At 41.6% G+C, this 20390-nt stretch overlaps 1 protein-coding gene across 2 annotated transcripts in view; it reads left to right on the top strand.

The window, feature by feature from the left end:
* CCDC6 (coiled-coil domain containing 6) overlaps positions 1-20390 on the top strand; it is a 109752-nt gene that overhangs the window by 77131 nt on the left and 12231 nt on the right. The window contains exons 4-8 of one of the 2 annotated variants that reach the window (XM_023240459.2): positions 6788-6891; positions 8725-8885; positions 14524-14680; positions 16005-16105; positions 17990-18270. In XM_023240459.2, the coding sequence (XP_023096227.1) occupies positions 6788-6891; positions 8725-8885; positions 14524-14680; positions 16005-16105; positions 17990-18027 (561 nt within the window). In that variant the 3' untranslated portion in view covers positions 18028-18270. Of the gene's footprint in view, positions 1-6787; positions 6892-8724; positions 8886-14523; positions 14681-16004; positions 16106-17989; positions 18271-20390 lie in introns of those variants that run through there. The other variant, XM_003993958.6, reaches the window with a different exon arrangement.

Here is a 20390-nt window from a genome sequence, read left to right as displayed (position 1 = left end):
AGCAAATCCTTGAGGGTGTTTGGGTTGCTTGAGAAGCCTGGGTACAAGCATCTTACCTACTGCTTATTTGGGAAAGCTGGGAAAAAGCATAACTGAAAAATTAGTGGAATTTTGTGCCTTGAAAGCAAGCAAGCTGGGGGCACTCCTCCAGTAGTCAAAGGAAGCATCAGTGGGCTCTCTTTTCAGTTGATTTGTTTTGTAATCCAGAAAACAGGATGTCATGAAGCCAAGGATGTCATGAAGCCAACTGAGAGGTCCCAACTCCAGACTTGGGAAAGTAAACTCTGAGTTCTGTCAGGGACACAGATAAGGAAGTCTTTCTGCAGGATATGGGGGGAAAAATCCCTCAGAATTTCTTTGCTAGATCTCATTTCAATTAAGTAGAAAAACGCACTGTGTTTCATCTTGTCAGACTTTATTTTGAAGTATCAGATAACACCTGCCATGTGGATCAGTTGGTGCAAATGTTGTTACATAGTGGCAGGGAAAAAATTCAAAATGTGTTTCCTGTGTAAGGAAAGAGATACCTCCCCATGATCCAACAGTGTGTGTTTCTGGTCATGCATGCATGTATGTATGTGAAAACTCTCGCCAGTTAAATTGAAGTCCGTTGGTATGCTACCGTAAGGGCAGTAACATCCAGAGAGTACTGTACTCAGGCTTTCTCATTGCTTGTGATTTTGAAATGCATGAAATCTGTTTATGACCAGAGCAGTAATTTGGTTGATGACTTAGAAAGGGCATTCTCCTTAGCTAAACATGCATGGCTAATGAATGAATGTCTAAGTAAATCCAACATCTCTGCGTAAGGAAGTGGGATGGATGCAGTAATGACTTTTCATGGAAACTTCCATTTTGGATAAAGCATATCAAGAGAAGTTTCCCTAATGTTATTTTCTGAAGCTTATTTTAGATAATGGACTGGTGGTAGCCACTGATGTGATACTGTATCTACAACATACACTGTGTTATGACTTCTTTCCCAGGTCTTCTCCACTGCAGTCTGGATGTAGCAAAAGAATGTACACCCTGTTCCATCAATGGTACTTATGTTAAAGTCCCCTAGAATTATTTACCCACTATGCAAATTTGTATATTATCCCGGTTAAGTGATGAAAACTTAAGTCCAGAAACCATATAAATCTGAATAATTCTGTGTGTGTGTGTGTTTTTTTTTTCATAAAAGGCCTTCATTTCTCAACATCACTGAATAAAAGTTTTAAACTTTAATAAAATTTATTAAACTGGTAAAATGATGAAATAATGTCATTTTTACATGTTAATATTGATGCAATATTAATATTGTCCTGAAGTTCAGTTCATCAGAAAACAAATCTAATTTTTATAGGAGAAGTCTTTGAGAAAATATATTTGGAAGCTGTAGTATAAAAGGTTGACTCTGGGTTATCTGGAAAATTCTCAGAGTATTTCAAATAGCTGACACTTCACTATTATCCTCAGATTTTATTGGCTAATTCTGGATTTTGTATATATAAATTATCATCTTCAGTTAATGGATGTACTGTTAAATTGTACTGGGAACTTTTGCTTTTAAGATCAGACATCTTTAAATTTCTTCTGTTACAAAAATAGTAAGTGTTCATTAAAGAATTGGGTGGGAGCAGGAAAAGGCGGGAAGAGAAATTATCACCAATATTCTGTTCACCCAAGGGGCAGCCCTAATTATCTTGCTGTATAGTTCTTTATGTTTTTTTTTTAACATCTCTTTCCTTTTTTTCCTCTATCAGTATATTCCTGATGTACATAGATTTTTCACTTGTGATTTTGACTTCTTGGACTTAAAAGTGAGCAGCCTTTCTCTCCTTTTTTGTTGCTCTTCAGTGACCAGCTTCCCTCGGTTCTTATTTGGCTTCGCATTACACTAGCAGTGGTGATGACCTAGAACTTGGTTTCAATTTTGAAACCAGCCTGCAGCTTGGTTAATCAGATAGGTACCTGGGGGCTCTGTGGTCTATGAACACCTGTCTTAACTCATCTGTAATAAAATCTGTAATAAAAATTGGCAGTTCGATTTCTTAAAAAAAAAAAAAATTTTTTTTTCTTCAGAAGGCGAGGGTCAGATATCTTCCACCTAGGAGGAGCATTGTCAGGGCTGAGCAAAATTCCAGTGATTGCCTGAACAGACACCAAGAGAGGCACTAACAGAGTGTTTTTAAGTTTTACTCCATGTCTGTTGCTTTAATTTGCGAACAAGGCTTTGCCACAGAGTAAGGACCATGATGTATTATTATACTCAACTCCTTTCATGTGAGTTGCCCCTGATCTGTTTTAATAGCCCCCTCATGAATCCTGTTCTTTCCTATGTCTATGTAAAACCTTGATTAACTCGAATGTATTGGCAAAGTAGGATGGGATGAGATCTTTTATTGGCTCTACTCCTTGTAGTAGAAACAAAAGGGTCTTATCCCATTGGGGCTGCTAGAACAACATAGACTGGCTTTGTTTCTCATTTCTCATGGTTCTGGAGGTTGGATCTGGATCCTGGTGTGATGGAGTCCCGATGAGGACCTTCTTCCAAGTTGCAGTCTGCCCACTTCCCTTGTATCCTCATGTGGTGGGGAGAGCAGACAGCAGCAAGCTTCAGGGTCTCTCTTGACTTCTAGAAAGGACATGAATCCCATCATCAAGGGGGTCATGACCTCATGACATCAACTAAACCTAATTACCTCCTAAAGGCCCCACCTCCAAATACCATCACATTGGTGGTTAAGGCTTTACCATATGAATTTGGGGGGGGGGGAAACACAAACATTCAGCCATTGAAAAAATACATTTTTTTTTACTGTAATTTAGTCATTTTCTGAATATTTACTGTTATTTTCCCAAGTGGTTCTGTTGTATCTCCAGGGTCACCACTTTGAACATCTATAATGGTATTATATAACAAATTGATTGGCAATTGGGCTAAATTATCAATAGGCTTCAGATACTACCTAACTTGGAAAGTTCGGGGGGATTGTTGTGTTAATCCATAGTACCCACTTGTTTTCTTAGGATTTATCTCTCTCTCTTAGGAAAAAAAAAATCTAGTCAACTAAGAGTTGGTTAAGATAGGTCTTAGAGGACTCTGTGATTTCTTTTTTAAACATGGGGTACTCTCCTTACATTGTCACCACCTAAACTACCCTCTCCTGTATGTTGTAACAAACTGTGTGTCTGTGTTCTGTTTGTATGATAGCTCTTATTTCATGGGCATTTCCCTCTCTTTTATTATCTTGGATTAGTTGTAATGGGCTGCCTTCCAAAATTTGTTTTTTAAGCCATAGGTTTGGGGCTCAAAATATATTTTCCCATGGAAACAAGGATAATATTGTTAGACTAAAACTTTTTAATATAGGTTGAACAAAGTTCACTAAGACCTTCCAAGATTCTAGGATTGAACACGATGGTTAGGCTGAAGTTCTCATGAGGCTTTTTGGCTAACCATTTCTTTCTCATACCTCTGCCCCCAGTGTCCCAGTTCTCTTTAAATCAGAAAATGCTGCAGTGAGAAAGAAGTGTGATGGTGTTTGGAGCCATCTCTCGGCCACCCCCTACCTTTTGCTTTTTTGGTAATGGGTCAGTATCTGCCCACTGAGAAGATACAGATAGGATGGGCTGTGAATTCAGATGAGCCAGCTAGATTTATTATACTCAAAGTTTATCCACTAAAGTTTCTATATTTATTTTGGGAACATAATAAGAACTCCTGGTCTGACATTAATTAACTTGCAGTGGAAAGGAGAGCTACTGAAGAGAATAAAAGAATTTGGCAGTCCATTGAACTGACTTAATTATAAAGCAGGCTTCCAAATGAGTATTATACAAATCCGTGATATCCATTGGTGCTGAGTGCTCGCAGAATCAGCAGTCAGAGTGGCTTGGGTTTGCCCGAGCATTTGATGTTGGCAATAGATGAATGGGCGCCTGTTGTACGAACACTGAATGTAAAAAGCCCTCAGGTATTACTAGGAAGGAGTTGGGGAGAGGATGACAGTTAGAGACCAGCATAAGGAAAGCAGTGTGTCACTGGGCCGATGTTTCCATTCAGGCAAGACTCTCTGACTTCCTACTCTGTAAACTCAACATACACTGTCAGTTTTGAGGACTGTCTGGTATCAGGACAGTGCAAGCATGGAAAAATCTACTTCTGTCTGAATCGGCAGAGCTGGTGTGTATGCATGCTCTGGCTCCATATGTATAGGTTGTGGAATTAGACAAGAGGTGGAAGGGCAACTCTGATCCAGAACTTAAGAGAGTATTAATCATAATCATAATTAACCCTGATAATATCATTTCCTCTAACTTCTTTGCCCTTTAGTGTCAGAGCTCCTCAGCAATGCAGAAAAGTTGAGATTTTTAATTTTTTAAAAGCATTCATTCATTCATAATTCATTTATTGAAAAGTTGACATTTTTTAAAACTGAAAAAACCCCGAAAGACCCTACCCTTTCTAAGGCTTAAAGATAATGTGGACTCCTACAGCACTGCCCGCCTGTGTAATGAAACCCCTGCGTCTGAGCCGCTGAGCCGGGGCCTCCTGTGTCGTCTGCTTCATGGAAGTAAGTTCATAGAGCATTGGTACAGCAAACCCAGCTTTCACAGGAAGCCTTGGTTCACTGAAGGCAGTAAATTGATAACTTGTAGCTCAACCAGTAGGTGCTGAAAAGAACCTGAGATTCACGTACCTTTTCTGCTTGTTTCTCCCGCTCTCTTACCTGTGTCGGCATCGTGTCAGACTCCTAAACTACCCTGTGCTCTGCTGCTCCCAAGAATTGTTGGCTCGCAAATCAGAATAACTTACCCTAAATCTTACTTTCCCTTCAGGATCCCCATAGTTGAGGGTTGGACGGGACCCAGTTCTTTTGGCCACCGTGGTGACTGCTCCCACTCCTATCCTGGTGATATCGCTTTGCCAGAGTCACACGATCTCCCAGGGCAGTGGTCTCTTGGCGCTGAAATGAAAGGATGGCCTTAGATGGTTCTCTTGCTCCCCCCATCTCTAAGGGTCTGGAGCTGAACTGGCTCAGACTGAAGACAGCTGCCATCTTAAGCCTCACAGAGAATGACAGTGGCTAGTCCTGGAGGGGACCACACAGGTCAGGTAGGCCAGGCTTCTCATTTAGTGGATAAGGATCTGCTCACAGCCACATGCTTAGTAAGTTGTACATGGGTAGAGACAGCTTTGTCTTGATTTTGCTTTTCAGAGTTATTGATTAGCATTATGCATGATTACTCTAAAATTAAAAGCAATTTGGTATAAGTTTACAAGGCATCCCTATGGTAAAACAATTCCTAGCTTGAAATTTTCCTTGCTTGCCAAGTACTCTCTATAATGCTTTTAGTTAAACATGGGAACAGGATCCTTACAGGGTAAATGCCTTGGAATTTTGTTTCTTTAAGAAAATGGCTGTAAATTGTACTTCAAAGCTTGGCTAAACATGTGGTGAGTGCAGAGAATCACGCAGTTTAATAGGGGTTCCATGAGCTGCTCCAGGGTTTCTCCCGGTTGCTGCAGGTTGAAAGTGTCTGACATTCCGAAGAGCATTTGTGCATTCGCGTGCTCCCAGCTTCACTGCACAGAATGCTTCTGACTTGTTCTGAGTCCCCACCACCCTCCCCACCCCCATGCAGGGAAGGTATTTCCAAGCTGTATTTTCATTTGACCATGTGATCTTGGTTTATTCACTGTTAATAAGATCTGCTCTGGTTGCTTTAAAAGTCTACGGTTTATACATGGTACTGGTCTCATTTTACTGTGTACACAGGGACCTCTGATCAGTGAGGAGTCTCTGTGACCTGCTAAGGACATCTTTGCAGCTGTGCAATCAGAAATAATTTGTTGACTCGGTGATTGAAAAAATGAATTGCTACTGGTTGAAGAGACAGCACAGGGGCAGTACCGTAGCCATTCTCTCTTAAAAAAAAAATCTGTTACAATTGTTTAATATCTCAAACATGTAGAGAAGTGTAAGAATGATATAACACATTCCCTCTACTGTGGCTGTGAAATTTGGCATTGCACTCTCTATCCCTCTTGCCAGCCTTGTATTTCTTCATCTCTCTTTTTCTCTCCAGCAAAGTATATAACTTATTTCACTTACTATCTATGCCCCCACTAAAATGTAAGTGTCATGAAGGGCAGAAAATTCTGATTTTTTGGTTCCCTGCCAGTGGCCTTGTTCACAGTATTCGCATATTTCCCAGTATTGATTGATTAAATGAATTTTTCCATGTTTGCTTCTTTTCATGGAGTAGAGTGCATTTGGGGGTTTCCTTTGCAGCTGCATACTTTCCCCCAAATCAGATCTTTCTCTTCCCTACCTCCTCAGAAGTTACTAGTATTGTGCATCCTTTAACCAGTATGTAGAATTGTCTTGAGGTGTTTGAGTTCTTTATATACATGGTAATATAACCTTTCTGGTTTAACTACATGCAGAACCTGGGGGGGGGACAGACCCAGATAAATCCTGGTGTGAGTGGTAAGCACAGCTCCCCCAGACCCTCTTTAAAGAAGATTTTTGTGTGTCTTGACTAAATGCTGAAACAAGCAGGGTGATTCATGTACCAGAGGGCAATGAAGCATTCACATCAAAGAGTGAACCTGTCTCAGTTTTCTCAGTTGTAGTTTAAGAACTAGATGCACTTAATGTGTCTGTGCCAGGAAACTGGCCATTTCTTTGCAGATTTCTCCAAGCAAGGGGGTCCTAATGGTCCAATCAAAAAACCTCATTAACAAGGTTTAAATGGCCTACTATTCTCAGTAAAACTTTTTCCCTTCCTTTAGTTGAGACGAGAGAAGATCGACCTTGAAAATACTTTGGAACAAGAACAAGAAGCACTAGTTAATCGTCTCTGGAAAAGGATGGACAAACTTGAAGCTGAAAAGCGGTTTGTTTAGTCTTGCTGTTCAGTACGGTGTGTGTGTGCATGTCTGGGGTGCTGAGCTGGGTGTGACAAGGATAACAGAAGGGGCATTGTGATGCCCTGAGTGATGCACTCATTCATTAATTTGCCAAACCAAAAAAGTGTTGACAGCCTTCTGAACTCTTCTCATGCTGGTCACCTCTTTATATTTCTCTCTTAGCGTCCCAGTAAAATTTCCTTTCATTTGGGGTTAAAGGCTATGAAGAGATTAGCTAAGGTGCTATTTTTCACCTTTAAATTGTTTGAAAGATGGTTGCAATTTCAACTTTTTACCTTGTTGAACTGGCTCCCCCAGTTTTCTAAAGTGGTTAGGATGTATATTGTGTACAGTTAATGATTACACATCTCTAGAATGTATTTCATGAGGAAGGCTGAGATTTTAACAGGAAAATTATCGATTTTAAAACTTACTGTAAAAAACTTGATGTAGTTAAGGTTAGGAATTGTGCTAAAAGTAGGTACATGGATGTGAAATGTCATTCAACAGCAAATGTTTCTTGAACCCCTTTATGCAAAACACTGTCAGGCCCTAATTTCTAAGTACTATGTACTTTGCGGGGGTGATGGAGCAGGGCTTGAAGCATGGCAGGGAGGTTCTGTATGTGGGATGTGTTCATGGGTATGGAAAGGGAGTTTTTTAAAAATGTTCATTAAGCTACTTCACTAGGATCTTTTGTTTGCTAACCAGAGTCCTTTTGCCGTAACTATTTGGTCTGCATGAACATCCATAAGTTATTTTGAGTTCATCTCTAAATTTGCGAAATATAGTCCTGTCTTTAAGTGAAAAATGGAGCTCTATCCCTGGGGGAAATATTCAAGCTGTAGGTGAATTGGCTGTTTTGCATTATTGTAGTGGTACTAATAAATTGAATTATTAAAAGTTACTTAATATAATAAATGCAGGGATCATTACAGTATTTAACATACCAGTTTTCTCAACAAGGGCAGGCCTGAAGGTGATTCACAGTTTGCATTTGGGCAAATTTAAAGGTAAAAAGTTAAAAACCAAACCAAAACCCTAGCAGCTTATAAAAGGGGACTTGGAGGTCCATTGTCAGTCTGCCTTCCTTTGCAGAATGCAGCTGGAGGTTTTGTATAGATAAGTACCAGAGTATTGTGTTGAGTAATATGAAATTATCATCTGTAGGTCAAAAGTTGTTGAATATTCACATTCCATGTGCTTCAAACTAATGATAATTGGTAGAGAAGGTGGGACCACCAATTATTAACCCAGTGATTTTGGTTTTATTTTGTTCTTTATCTTTTTGCCTCTGCTATGGCCAAAAGTAAAGGGCCTTCAGTCCAGTTTGTCATGCCGTTAGGATTGGTTTTTCAGGAGGGAATTTTAGAAGTGGAGTCTATGTGAAGCCACCTTCCAAGGGGGTTCATAATATGGAGTTTGTAAGTTTCACCAGCACTGAGTGAAATTTCTTCAGTCAACCGTACAAATCAATATGATGAATGTTTAGGTAGCAGATAATTCTGAGTGCCTACTCTATGCCAGGCATAATAAGCAGAAGCAGACATTGCAGACTTTCTCGCTGATGCTTAATTATCAGTGGTCCCTGAAAAGAAAAAAAAGGGTGGATCCTACAGCCCTGCCTTTTGACCTTGACTGGATCCTACTAGGTAAGGGAGCTCAGAAGTAGATATAAAATGGGCAGAGGAGTTTGGCAACCCTGTGAATTCTGGTGATTTACAGGAGTTTGCTATTAAAACAAACCCTCCAGCTAGTAGGTTGTTTTGTCTTTTAAGGCAAACTGTTTTTCATTGTTGGAATTTTTCTTTTCACTGAAGAATCCTGCAGGAGAAATTAGACCAGCCGGTCTCTGCGCCCCCGTCGCCTAGAGACATCTCCATGGAGATAGACTCTCCAGAAAACATGATGCGCCACATCAGGTTTTTAAAGAATGAAGTGGAGAGGCTGAAGAAGCAGCTGAGAGCCGCTCAGTTACAGCGTATGTAGCCTCTGATTTCACTGGTCTTCTGAGTACAGAATTAATCCATTTCCCAGCTACAGGATTTTACCAGTATTTACCATTGAGTTTGCATAAATCAAATCCATACTGTATTTCATTACCAGTACATGTGTCTAGAAATCTTTCTATCATCCTGGAATAGATTATTTTTGAAAGTATTATAGTGGGACAAGGCAAATAGTTTAGAATACTTATAGAAAATCAAATAATTTGAGGAGGGTCCAGAATCAGGCACTATTATTAATCTTCTGCCCCATGTTCATTTCTAAGATTGCAGTAACAAATGTACTTTTGGGGAATTAAGGCAGAGAATATAGTATTTATTTTCCTTACTACTAAACTTTAGCATCAGATAACATCTGTTCATCATACTTGAGGAATAAATGCTTTAAAAATTTATACTGATTATTTTGGAAAAGGTCAAGATGTTGAGTTAGAAATCAAAGGAACTAGATTTCTGAACACTTGCCTAGGTCACTGTGTATTTGCTTGGGCTTCTCCTGTTTATGCAGTTGGGTTGCTCATGTGGGTCTGAATAGACCTTGTAGTGAAAGGTATGCAGGGAAAAGTAGCTGTCCTTCTCACCCCTGACCCCAACCACCCAGGTCTCACAATTACACAGTTTTTATTTATTTCTTCTTCCAGATAAACTTATTTTATACAAAAAGTAGCACAATGAACACACTCTTGTATTTTTCTTTTTTTTTACTTACTGTATCTCGTAATTTTTTCCTTGCTAATACATAGAGATGTCTTACTCCTTTTCTAAAAGGATGCTTGGTATTTGGTTAAGTGGATACACTAGTGCCCCTGTACCCCCAGTTTCACTTCCCGTGGTGTCCATTACCTGTGGTCAACTGCAGTCCAGAGGCAGATGGTTCTCCTCCTGACTTAGCGTCAGAAGGTCAGTAGTAGCCTGATGATATGTCACATGCCTGTGTCATTCACCTCACTTCCATCTCCTCATGTAGGCATTTTATCATGTCACATCATCACAAGAAGGGTGAGTACGCACAGTAAGATATTTTGAGAGTGTCAGAGACGAAGACCTTCCCTTGCCCTTCAAGGTCCTTCTAGTCGGACTAAGAATCAAATTGACATGAGACAGATTAACAGGAGAAAATCAAATTTAATAGCATACGTATGGGAAATCTACAGGCAACATGAAGCTTATTTGGACAAAGGGAGGAGGGTTCTGAAGATACAAAGGAGAGACAGACCATCAGGAGGAAGGTGAGAGGAGATGTTTGGAAAACAAAGCCCTATTATGTAGAGAAGTTTCTTAGGTAAAGAGGAATCTCTGTTTATAGCTCTCTTTCTGGTACAAGCAGGCATTGGAGGGGAAGGTAAAGAGCTTTTCCTAAATCTGCTGGGTTTGGATTGCTTTTACTTCAAAATAATGTTCGTGCCAAAGTGGCCCATCTTGGGTGGCCTGCCCTCCTTACAAGAGAGACAGAGACAACTTCATGTAGCTATAACTGTTATTATAAATTGTTCTATTTTGTTATTACTTTGTTGACCTCTTACTGTGCCTAATTTAGAAATTAAACTTTATCATAGGTGTGTATATTGAGGAAAACACCTAGTATATGTAGGGTTTGGTGCCCTCCTTGGTTTCAGGCATCCACTATGGGATCTTGGAGTACATCGCCCTTGGATACCTTATACCATAATTTAGTTAACACCAGTTGTGATGCTGCAACCACAGTGGACATCTGTGTCCACACATTTGATACCTGAGCAAGAGCATCTTCAGGAGAAACTCCAGAAGTGGATTTGTTGAGTCACGTGAATGTGCATTTAAAGTTTTGGTGATTCATACCTTAACATTGTCTTCTCTAAAGTTCACTGCAGATTCTAGTCCAGTAGTGCATCTGGGATGGTGACTCAGGATCATCCTTGGAACCTTTAAAAAACAATGTTCATTTCCTCTTGTTGCTGTAACAAATGACTGCAAATTTAGTAGCTTAAAACAACACAAATATATTACCTTTCAGTTCTGGAGGTCTATAGTCCAAGATATCTCTCACTGGGCTAAACTCAGGCTGTCAGCAGGGCTGGTTTCTGGTAAAAGGCTCTAGAGAGACTCTGTTTCCTTGTTTTTTTCCAGCTTCTAGAAGCTGCCTGTACTTTTGGGTCGTAGTTCCTTCTTGCATTGGCATCACTTCTACCTGCATCTAGGATTGCATCTTTTCACTCCTGCTCCCCTGCCTCCTTCTTACAAGGACCCTTTGATTACCTTGGGCCCAGCCAGATAATCCACGATAAATTCCCACCCCAAGGTCCTTAACTTCGTCACAGCTACCAAGTCCCTTTTGCCATGTAAGGTGACATAATCCCAGGCTTCAGGGATTAGGATGTGGACATCTTTTGGGGGTCCATTATTCTGTCTAACCTCATACAGGACTCTGGGCTTACTCTAGGAGTACAACCTGGTCCTCCATTTGTTTTAATACAAAGAATTCTGATGTGTACCTCGGGTTGAAAACCACTACATATATTTCATGAAAACAAATCAGTTTTCAAATACTAGTTATGTTAGGATATTTTTTGAATTTTTGGTGTGTCAGACAGATGTCTTTTAGCCCCTTTCTGAACTTCTTCCAGTGCTGTCAGTTTACAGTTCTTTCTCATGTATACTTATGCCCCAGACAAAACTTTTAGAAGAAATTGGGGAAGAATTTTTCATTCCCATAACTTTCTTCCTACGGCACTATTTGGTCTTTGAAGAGACTGCAGATGACTACAGGAGCATCCATAAGTGCTATTTCAATTTCATGAGGGCAGAGAAAGCTGAATGGAAGAAGGGGCGTGTGGCTCCCTGCTGCTCACATTTGGTCTGGATTGGTTGAGAAGATGAGTTAGTGACTTTCCTTCATCCTCCAGAGGTCAGATACCCCACCTCTCTGCCATGCTGCTGGGACAGTTGGCTCCTTACCCTCCAAGTTCAGCGGTGTCAAAACTTGAACCTCTCTGCCAATAGTTCTTCAGCTCTGGATAAACATGAAAATCCCTTGGGGGCTTTTTTTTTTTTTTAATTTTTTTTTTTCAACGTTTATTTAGTTTTCGGACAGAGAGAGAGCATGAATGGGGGAGGGGCAGAGAGAGAGGGAGACACAGAATCGGAAACAGGCTCCAGGCTCTGAGCCATCAGCCCAGAGCCCGACGCGGGGCTCGAACTCACTGACCGCAAGATCATGACCTGGCTGAAGTCGGACGCTTAACTGACTGCGCCACCCAGGCGCCCCCTTGGGGGCTTTTCAGTATCCCAGTGGAGAGGCTTTATCCTCAGGATTCAGATTTGTTTGGGGTAGGATCCGGGCATCAGCATTTTCTAAAAGTGTAAACTTGAAAGGGATGCAAAATGTACAGGCCACCTTTGGATCATATGGGAACTGCCTCTTTGGAGTCTGTCTGGAAGTCATCCTCTATTGATGCTAACTTTGTGACTAAGTGTTCCAAGATGGCTGAAAATGGGGGAAGCATCGACTGTGCCCCCTGAGTCCTGGGAACTCTGTGAGAGAGGGTGAGAGGGTGGTGACTCACTCATGGGAGTAAATCCAGTCTCTTGAAATCCATTGTGGTGGTGTGCCAGCAGAGGGCACCCAAGGAATACCGTGGTGTCAGCCATCTGCGGCTAGCGCTGTAACACTCAGAGGTGTTGGGCCTGGTGCTTTCTCTGTCCTCTAGCTTCTGGGTTAATTGCCCAACTGCCATGAAAGTCCTCCAGCCATCACTCCTGCTGACTGATGTTCTTGTGTATAGATTATTAAGTATTCCCCTGCTGATTTCCTCGGATGCTAAAGGATTGCATCTGAAAGACAGTGTTTCTCTTAAATGATTGTTCTTGAAGCCTCATAAATCCTCAGTTCTCTGAAGCTTTCCTATTTATGGAAAAGAAAGGCAACTTGCTCCAACAGCCGTCCCTCTTGTTCTAGAAACAATAATACTCCAAGGGGCCAATCTAGTGCTTCCTGTAGAGCTAGTGAAAAATTCTGCATGCTTGCATATTTGGGATGAAATAATTTAAATCATTTATATTAAAAGTGTACTTTGTAAATATTTTCCCAGCATGCCTTCAATTAAAGAGATTTTTGCATCTGGATTAGACAGCAGGGTTTCTGGTTATATTGAAAACAACTGAGGGATTTAGTGTTTAGTGCACATAACTGTTTAATAATTTTGGTATTTTTATTTGTATTTCTAAAATAAGGGTATTCAAGAACTTTTATATGTTCTGTAATGATGTGGTCTTAGAAGTCATTGAATACTTAGCATCAAAAGTCATTATTTGCTAAAACATCAGAAATTCATAGAAGTGCTTAAAACTGAAAGTAATTTGGACTGGAGAGTTGAAGTAGGGTCACTTTGTGGGGAAGAGGTGGTCAATGTGGCATTCCACACCTTCCTTCCTTCTTAAATTTGGAGTGGGCTAGTAATATGGAGCAATAGTTTATAGGACTGTTTCCTTAGCATGACCATGACCGCTCTGAGTTTGTAGCTATTTTTTAGAAATGAGAAATAGGTGGAGATTTTATTTTTCCCAGGATGTTCATTGGCTGAGGGAGGGAAAAAGGATGGAAGCAAGAAGATGGGTTGACCCTACATTTTGTGTTAACATTATTTTGGTGACTTAGTAACAACACATTCTGTCAGATGTAAACCAGCAAAGGGCTGGGGGTGGTCACGTTTTACTGTTAATCGGAATGGTGCCAGAAAGTACCCCACAGTCCTGCACAGAGTGATCTCAGAAGGGCGGGGGTTGTGAAAGCTCCAGAGAATTCAGCACAAGGACATTGTAGAGCCCCATGAAGATGTCAGTTCCACATTTCAGATTTCTGTATGGAGAACCTGATGGGCTTGGCTTGGTTCCATCTAGCCCTGAGGCTAATTGACCCTGGTCCAGGAGACGGGTACTGTAGCAGAGGCCTCGCTCAGTGGGGCAGCTCCTGAGGAACAGGAATTTGTCATAAGCAGGACTCCGTCCCTGGAGCCTACCTGCACACGGGTCTGTACCTGCCGTCTGACTCAGGCTGTATATGAGTCAGGGAAGTAGAGTCACACACACCCGGAAAGTTAGACGTGACATATTCATCTAAAGCTATTCACTACGTCAATTTCTATTTTTATAAAGAGAATTCTAACCTACCGCGTGTTCTAGTAGCCTGGTTCTCACTGGTGTGCTAACAGGCTGATGGGCTCCCTCTGTGTCTGGAGCTGAGGGGCAGCAGAATTGGTGCCTCCTCGAGGGGAGCCCAGGGCTGACGCAATTTCCCTGGCTGGCCCCCTCCCCCCTGGGCTCCAGCGTCGCCCTTACTTGGCTCCAGCTCCACCATTTCCTCTTCCACAAACATCACTTTAGAAGGCAAGTAAGTGGGAGTGAAGGTGCCTAACCACTCCGAGTGCCGCTTTATATGCATGTGTTTTTCTAAATGCAAACCGTGGGTAAACTTCAACACGAAGGGGAAGCCTTAGATCCAGATCTCCCCGGGCGAGAGGGTAGGGGTGGGGGAGAGCCGCTGCCTCAGCATTGCTGCTGGGCGGCCTTCACAGTACACGTGGGGGTGTGATGGCGCCTGCTCTGGCCGTGGTCTAATGGAGAGCTCTGGCCTTTCAGATTCCGAGAAGATGGCGCAGTATCTGGAGGAGGAGCGCCACATGCGGGAAGAGAACTTACGGCTGCAGAGGAAGCTGCAGAGGGAGATGGAGAGAAGGGAAGCCCTCTGTCGGCAGCTCTCTGAGAGCGAGTCCAGCCTGGAAATGGATGACGAAAGGTGTGCACGTCCTCTGAGCCTTGTGGAAAAATAAAGGAAACCAGGCCCCGAGAGGTCTCCCTTCGCATCCTGCTGGATGTGGAAGGAGATGGCTCGCGCTCGCCATGGTGATGCCACCGCCGCATCCAAGTAGATGCTGAGGATGGGGAAGTGAAGAGCATTGGCCATTTTCCTTAATCACAGACCGAAAAAAAAAAAAAAAAGGTCTTTTCAAAGTTACTACTTGGTAGTAGTAGTCTTAGTTGAGCAGCTATATTGTATACTGAACTAGGAATGACAATGTCACATTTGAGAGAAAGAAAATAGTTGGAAACTTGAGATGTCTCCAAGTTGTTTATTCCTTAAAGATGAAGAGGTGTTTTTCATTGCCGAGCAGGATGTAGGTGCCACCACGGTGGGCTGCCCTGGAGGGGCAGGAAGAGTCAACAGTGGGTAGCTGAGAGATGCATGTGAAATTTCGGAGCCTGGTTTTCTTTAAGCCAAATAAACCAGCATGGAAATGGCTGTGTTCATGTTCTCATAAACTGATTGACAATCAGGACTGAGATCTTCCCTGGCATAAAGATGTCTGCACACACGGCCATTTCTTCCTTTGGCTGTATGGCCTCTGAAGGTTAGCTTACTGGGAAGTCTCTCAAGCAGAAATCTCTCCTTGTCAGCATTCTGTGCTTGTTCACAGCATAAAGGCTGACTTCCCTAACAATCACGCCTGAGTATTCTCAGGTCTGATGTGACTTCCACATCCAGGAGGAATGGCGTGGCCAAGTGTGGCTGCGGTACATGTGCTGTGCTAGTGTCTGTTACTACATTCTAGCGTGTGACTGTTTGTTAAGCAAAGCTTGTCTTGTAAATGATTGACTTCCAGTTCATGGGAATACCATTATCTTTAAGCTTTAATTTGATGACATAAATCTTAGAGGGCTTGTTTGGTTTTGAGTTTCAAATAATAATTTAAATGTAGCCATTAAAGCATGGATGTGTCTAATTCTTGGGATAGCGGAGGTAGACTTCTACATAGCTGTTGTGTGAGGAAGGAAAGCCCAGTCCTCTCTGTTGACTGGAGCAGCTCTGTTGGCAAGCCTCCATCTGGAGCTAGAACATTCCAAATTCCCTAGTCCGTACCCCTAGAGAGAGGACTTTGCCAAGCGGTGGAGCTGTGTGACCCCCAAGTCCACTGTATACATGTCTCCTAGCTTTGTACATCACTCTCTAAATACCCTGAGTTTGACCTCAAAATATGAACCCCCAACATTTTCTCATAGGAGGTCTCTTAGGAACTACTGAAGTGCAGACAGTTCTGATAATCTCCCCCCTCTCCTCTTAGGTATTTTAATGAGATGTCTGCACAAGGATTAAGACCTCGCACTGTGTCCAGCCCGATCCCTTACACACCTTCTCCAAGTTCCAGCAGGCCTATATCACCCGGTAAGTACACGTCCTCAGGTACTTCTGTGACTGATATCTGGGACATCTAATAGGCATCTCCAAATATGTTCCCCTCCAGCATATAAAAATCTTGTAAACAGAGGGTGAATGGTCCTGTGTTTTTCAGAAACATCTAAAACAAATCACTATCAAGACTGAGTTTTAATCTGAAATTTTTAAGCATAAATTTTATTGTGCCAGCTGGTGTTTTTAGATTGTTTGTTGTTGTTTAAAAAGAATTTAACTCCAAAAATTCTTTTTAAAAAGACGGTCTTAGACTGATTTTAAGTGCCTGTGGATTGACAAAGCATTGGATAGATGTTTTCTAAGATGGATCATAGCATATCTCCTGTGGATTATATTGTTATGTTGTACGTACGTTATCTCATTTTTATGCTCAGAATAGTTCATGTAGGCATCATTTTTCTCATGTTAAAATTGAGGAAGCAGTGATTCAGAAATTCATTGGCTATTGATCTTAGATCCAAGGAAATTGCAAGGCAGGGTGGCTCTTATTTCCAAAGCTTGTATTCTTTTGAGCACAAGCTGCCTCCTGATAGTCCCACTGATGGGTGAGTGGGACCGGGCCCTAGTAGGCAGGCCATGCAAGAAGGAACTGGCCTTGCTTTTGGCTTTGCTTCTGCATCTGGCTTTGCTGCTCAGAAGCCTTTCCCTCAAAGGCGTGCTTGTCTTCATCTGACCCCGAAAACTCTCTCCCCCCAGGGTCTCTGGCTCAGAACCAGCACAGCGTGGGGCTCTCGGGCCAGGAGGGCAAGTAAATGATCCAGCAAGGAAGAAAGAGGAAGCCGGGGGCGGGGGTGGGTGAGTGGAGCGGAGGGAGGAAAGAAAAGGTAGCAAGCCAAAGGATTGTGTCTTGTGACCGAGGGGACGAGTCTGAGTTTCTTGTCCTTTCTGGTAAACAGATTTTAAACAGAGTTGGGGAAAAAGAGTGTCGGGGGGAGGAGTTTGACAGCGGAATAACGCGAGGTGCCTGCTTGGAAGAGTGGCACAGGAAAGGCTTTGTGGTTTTGGAAAGTAAAACAGCTACATGTTAGGTACAGCCTCACCTTGTCTGTTGCAACACTGACAAAGAGGAATGCCCTTCAGGTGGATGAGGGGAAATGCTACAGTAATGCACGTTGCCACAGACATGCTGTGAGGTTAGGATCTCAGCCCTGTGCTATACTGCTGTGACCTTTTTTTGTTTGTTTTTTAAGAGGAGAAATCAAAAGAATGTCCAGCACAAAGCATGGCAACTTTTGTCTGGTTCAGGCAGGGTAAAGAGGAGCTGTTTGCAAACCAAAAGGACTTCGTATCATAGATCAATGCATGATCATCTCCCCCTTGTTCTTGCCCAAAGGATGTTCTGGAATCTGTTTCTCCTGTTTTCTCATGGCCTTTAAATCTCTCCGAAAGCTCCTCTGCCTTGCTGCCTCTCAGTTTTCCCCAAATAATGCTTGGGTTTCATTACCATGATAAAAGTCTTTGCCTTCTGATTTATTGATATAAAAGGAAGGCAAGCATTAGGAAGAAGCAAGATGGGGATAGCTTTTATAGTTGATGGTGATGTTGATTCATATGAAGTATAATTTAGCCTTCTGTTTGATTTATTTAAACCTGGAGAAATCCTTAGAGACATGTATTTTCCAATTCATTAAACCTAATGTGGTCATTGAATAAAAAAAAAAAGCAAAAGTCAGACCTTGGCTGGGAATATTAACTTCTATTGTAACAGATCTTCTATAGGAAGATCTTACTCTGTGTACATAATTTTGACTGTCACTGCACCTGTCCCTGTAGTGTGGGACGTGCCTGTATAGATAAGCCATTTGCTTTTTCCTTAAACTAAGTAATAAGTAACACCTAGATTTTTTTTTCTTTCAGCCAGCCTAAGTGAGAAGAACATGTGTGTCTTATTTTAAGCTCGATAATATCATCGAAGTTGATTTTATCTCGTACTTGGCAGCAGAATTACTCCTAATCTAGTCCCTTGCTGTCCCATACGTAGTTCATCAGCAAAACGTGAATTTTCAAGGTTGCTTTTCAATTTAGTTTTTATTGGAAGAAGTTGTGGTTCTTTGTATTAAGAATCTGTAATCACTTTCTTAGTAGAATTATATTATTCATAAAAATAGTTTCCATTTCCATGCTAAACATTTTGGCTCGTTTCTTCCTTTACCATTTCTGATTAACATTGGCAATCTCGGGTTTCATCAAGTTGTTGAAATGTTTTAAGTTCTCTTTCAGTTTGACTGAAAAGTGTATTTCCTAGAATTTACAAAAGATCCTTTTAATAATATGTGGTGTTACATATGTGGATTATATATGAGCAGAGTATTACTTGTCAACAGTTATCTTTCAGGTTGTCCATTATTTGATGCAGCCTGACAAAAGACACTCCCAATTAGCATATTTTGATGTGCCTAAATCAGAGATGGGGACTAAGGAAGTTTGAAAAAGGGTCTACACCCCAGTAGCAACAAGCATACTCACTGCTCAGATCTTGGTTTTTAATTCCATTCTCCAATGAAAAGAACTGGATGTTTCTAGGGCTTAGAGAAGGGGATATGCAGGATGAACCTGAAAAATCTGATAATGCTGCCAAGTAAGGAGGTGCTCAAAAAACAAGATGAAGGTATGTGAAAGAGACCCAGGAGCCAACCAAAAGAGCTCCCTGAGGCCAAAGCTGGAACTGTTGGAGCAACACAAGAAATAATGTCATGCTGGGTTATAACCCAAACATAAAACAAACATCCATGAGTTCATACTAATATAAATAAGTGACTGAATAAGTAAATAAGGGAGAAGAGACAAATCTCCCATACAGAAGAATTCCAAATAATTTTTGGATACCCTATTGTCAAGGCTGTGGAAATAACTCTTCACTCTTTTAAGCGTGGGCTGCACATAAGGTCTTCCTTCCAAAGAATAAGTATGGAAAAGGGGACAAAAAGAGTAACCTTACCATGGAGGAACCTGACATATGTGACCTCAGCCAGGCCATCGGGGTCCACATCGACAATGGGGAGCCTTGTCGGGAGTGTGTATCCTTGATGTGAAAATAGCATTTCACCTCTGTGGTCTTACTCTGTAAACACCCATAACCCCAGCTGAGCCATGTGGAAAACATCAGACACATCCTGATTGAAGGATAGTCTGTCTATAAAATACCTCATCAGTATACCCCAAATCTAACAAGCTCCTCAAAAACAGGGAAAATTGAGGAACAGTCTCAGCCAAGAGGAGCCTAAGGAGACATGGCAACTTAAATATAAAGTGTCATCCTAAATGGGGTCCTGGAACAAAAAAAAGGACATTAGGTAAAACCTCAGGAAGTCCAGAAAAGTATGGACCTGAGCTAATAATAATAATATTAATAATTAATAATGTATCAGTAATGGTTTATTAGTTGTGAAAAATGTGTCATATTGGCATAAGATGTTAATAGGGAAATCAGAGTGTGGTCTATACAGGAATTCTCTGTACTGTTTTTGCCACTTTTCTGTAAACCTAAAACTATTCTAAAATTAGAAGCTTACTTAAAGTTTTTTTAATGTTTATGTTATTTTTGAGAGACAGAGCACGAGTGGGGGAGGGGCGGAGAGAGGGAGACATAGAATCCAAAGCAGGCTCCCGGCTCTGAGCTGTCAGCACAGAGCCCAACATGGGGCTCGAACTCACAAACCATGAGATCACGCCCTAAGCCGAAGTTGGATGCCCAACTGACTGACCAACCCAGGTGCTGAATTTACTTACTTATTTTAAATGTTTGTTTATTTTGAGAGGGAGAAAGAGTGTGTGAGTGGGAGAGGGGTAGAGGGAGTGAGAGAGACAATCTTATGCAGGCTCTACCCTGTTAGTGCAGAGTCCAACATGGGGCTCAATCTCAGCAACTGTGAGATCATGACCTGAACCGAAATCAAAAGTTAGGCACTTAACTGACCTAAGCCACCCACATGCCCCTAAAAGTTAATTAAAAAACAAAAATAACAAACAAAAAACTGCAGAAATAGATGAGATCTCACCTAGTCATAATAGATAAAAGGAGCAGAGAAACACCCTCCTGTCTGATCCTGAAGCAACTGCAATATTTAGAGGTCAAGTTCAGGAGGAAAAACTCGCAAAGGAGATTGGGAAGTGGCTACCAGGGGAGTGGAAGGAAAAAATTGGAATACGATCTCACAGAGCCTTTCAACAAGAAGAGAGTGGTCAGCTTCGTCAGATGTTCTCCAAGGTCAAGTAAAATGAGGAGTGGAGAATGGTTATTGCAGCTGGCAGAGCAGAA

This window comes from Felis catus, chromosome D2, assembly GCF_018350175.1.
Source record: "Felis catus isolate Fca126 chromosome D2, F.catus_Fca126_mat1.0, whole genome shotgun sequence".
NCBI classification, from domain to species: Eukaryota; Metazoa; Chordata; class Mammalia; order Carnivora; family Felidae; genus Felis; species Felis catus.
The sequence above is the reverse complement of the archived record's forward strand: the minus strand, read 5'-3'. Positions and strand labels throughout refer to the sequence as shown.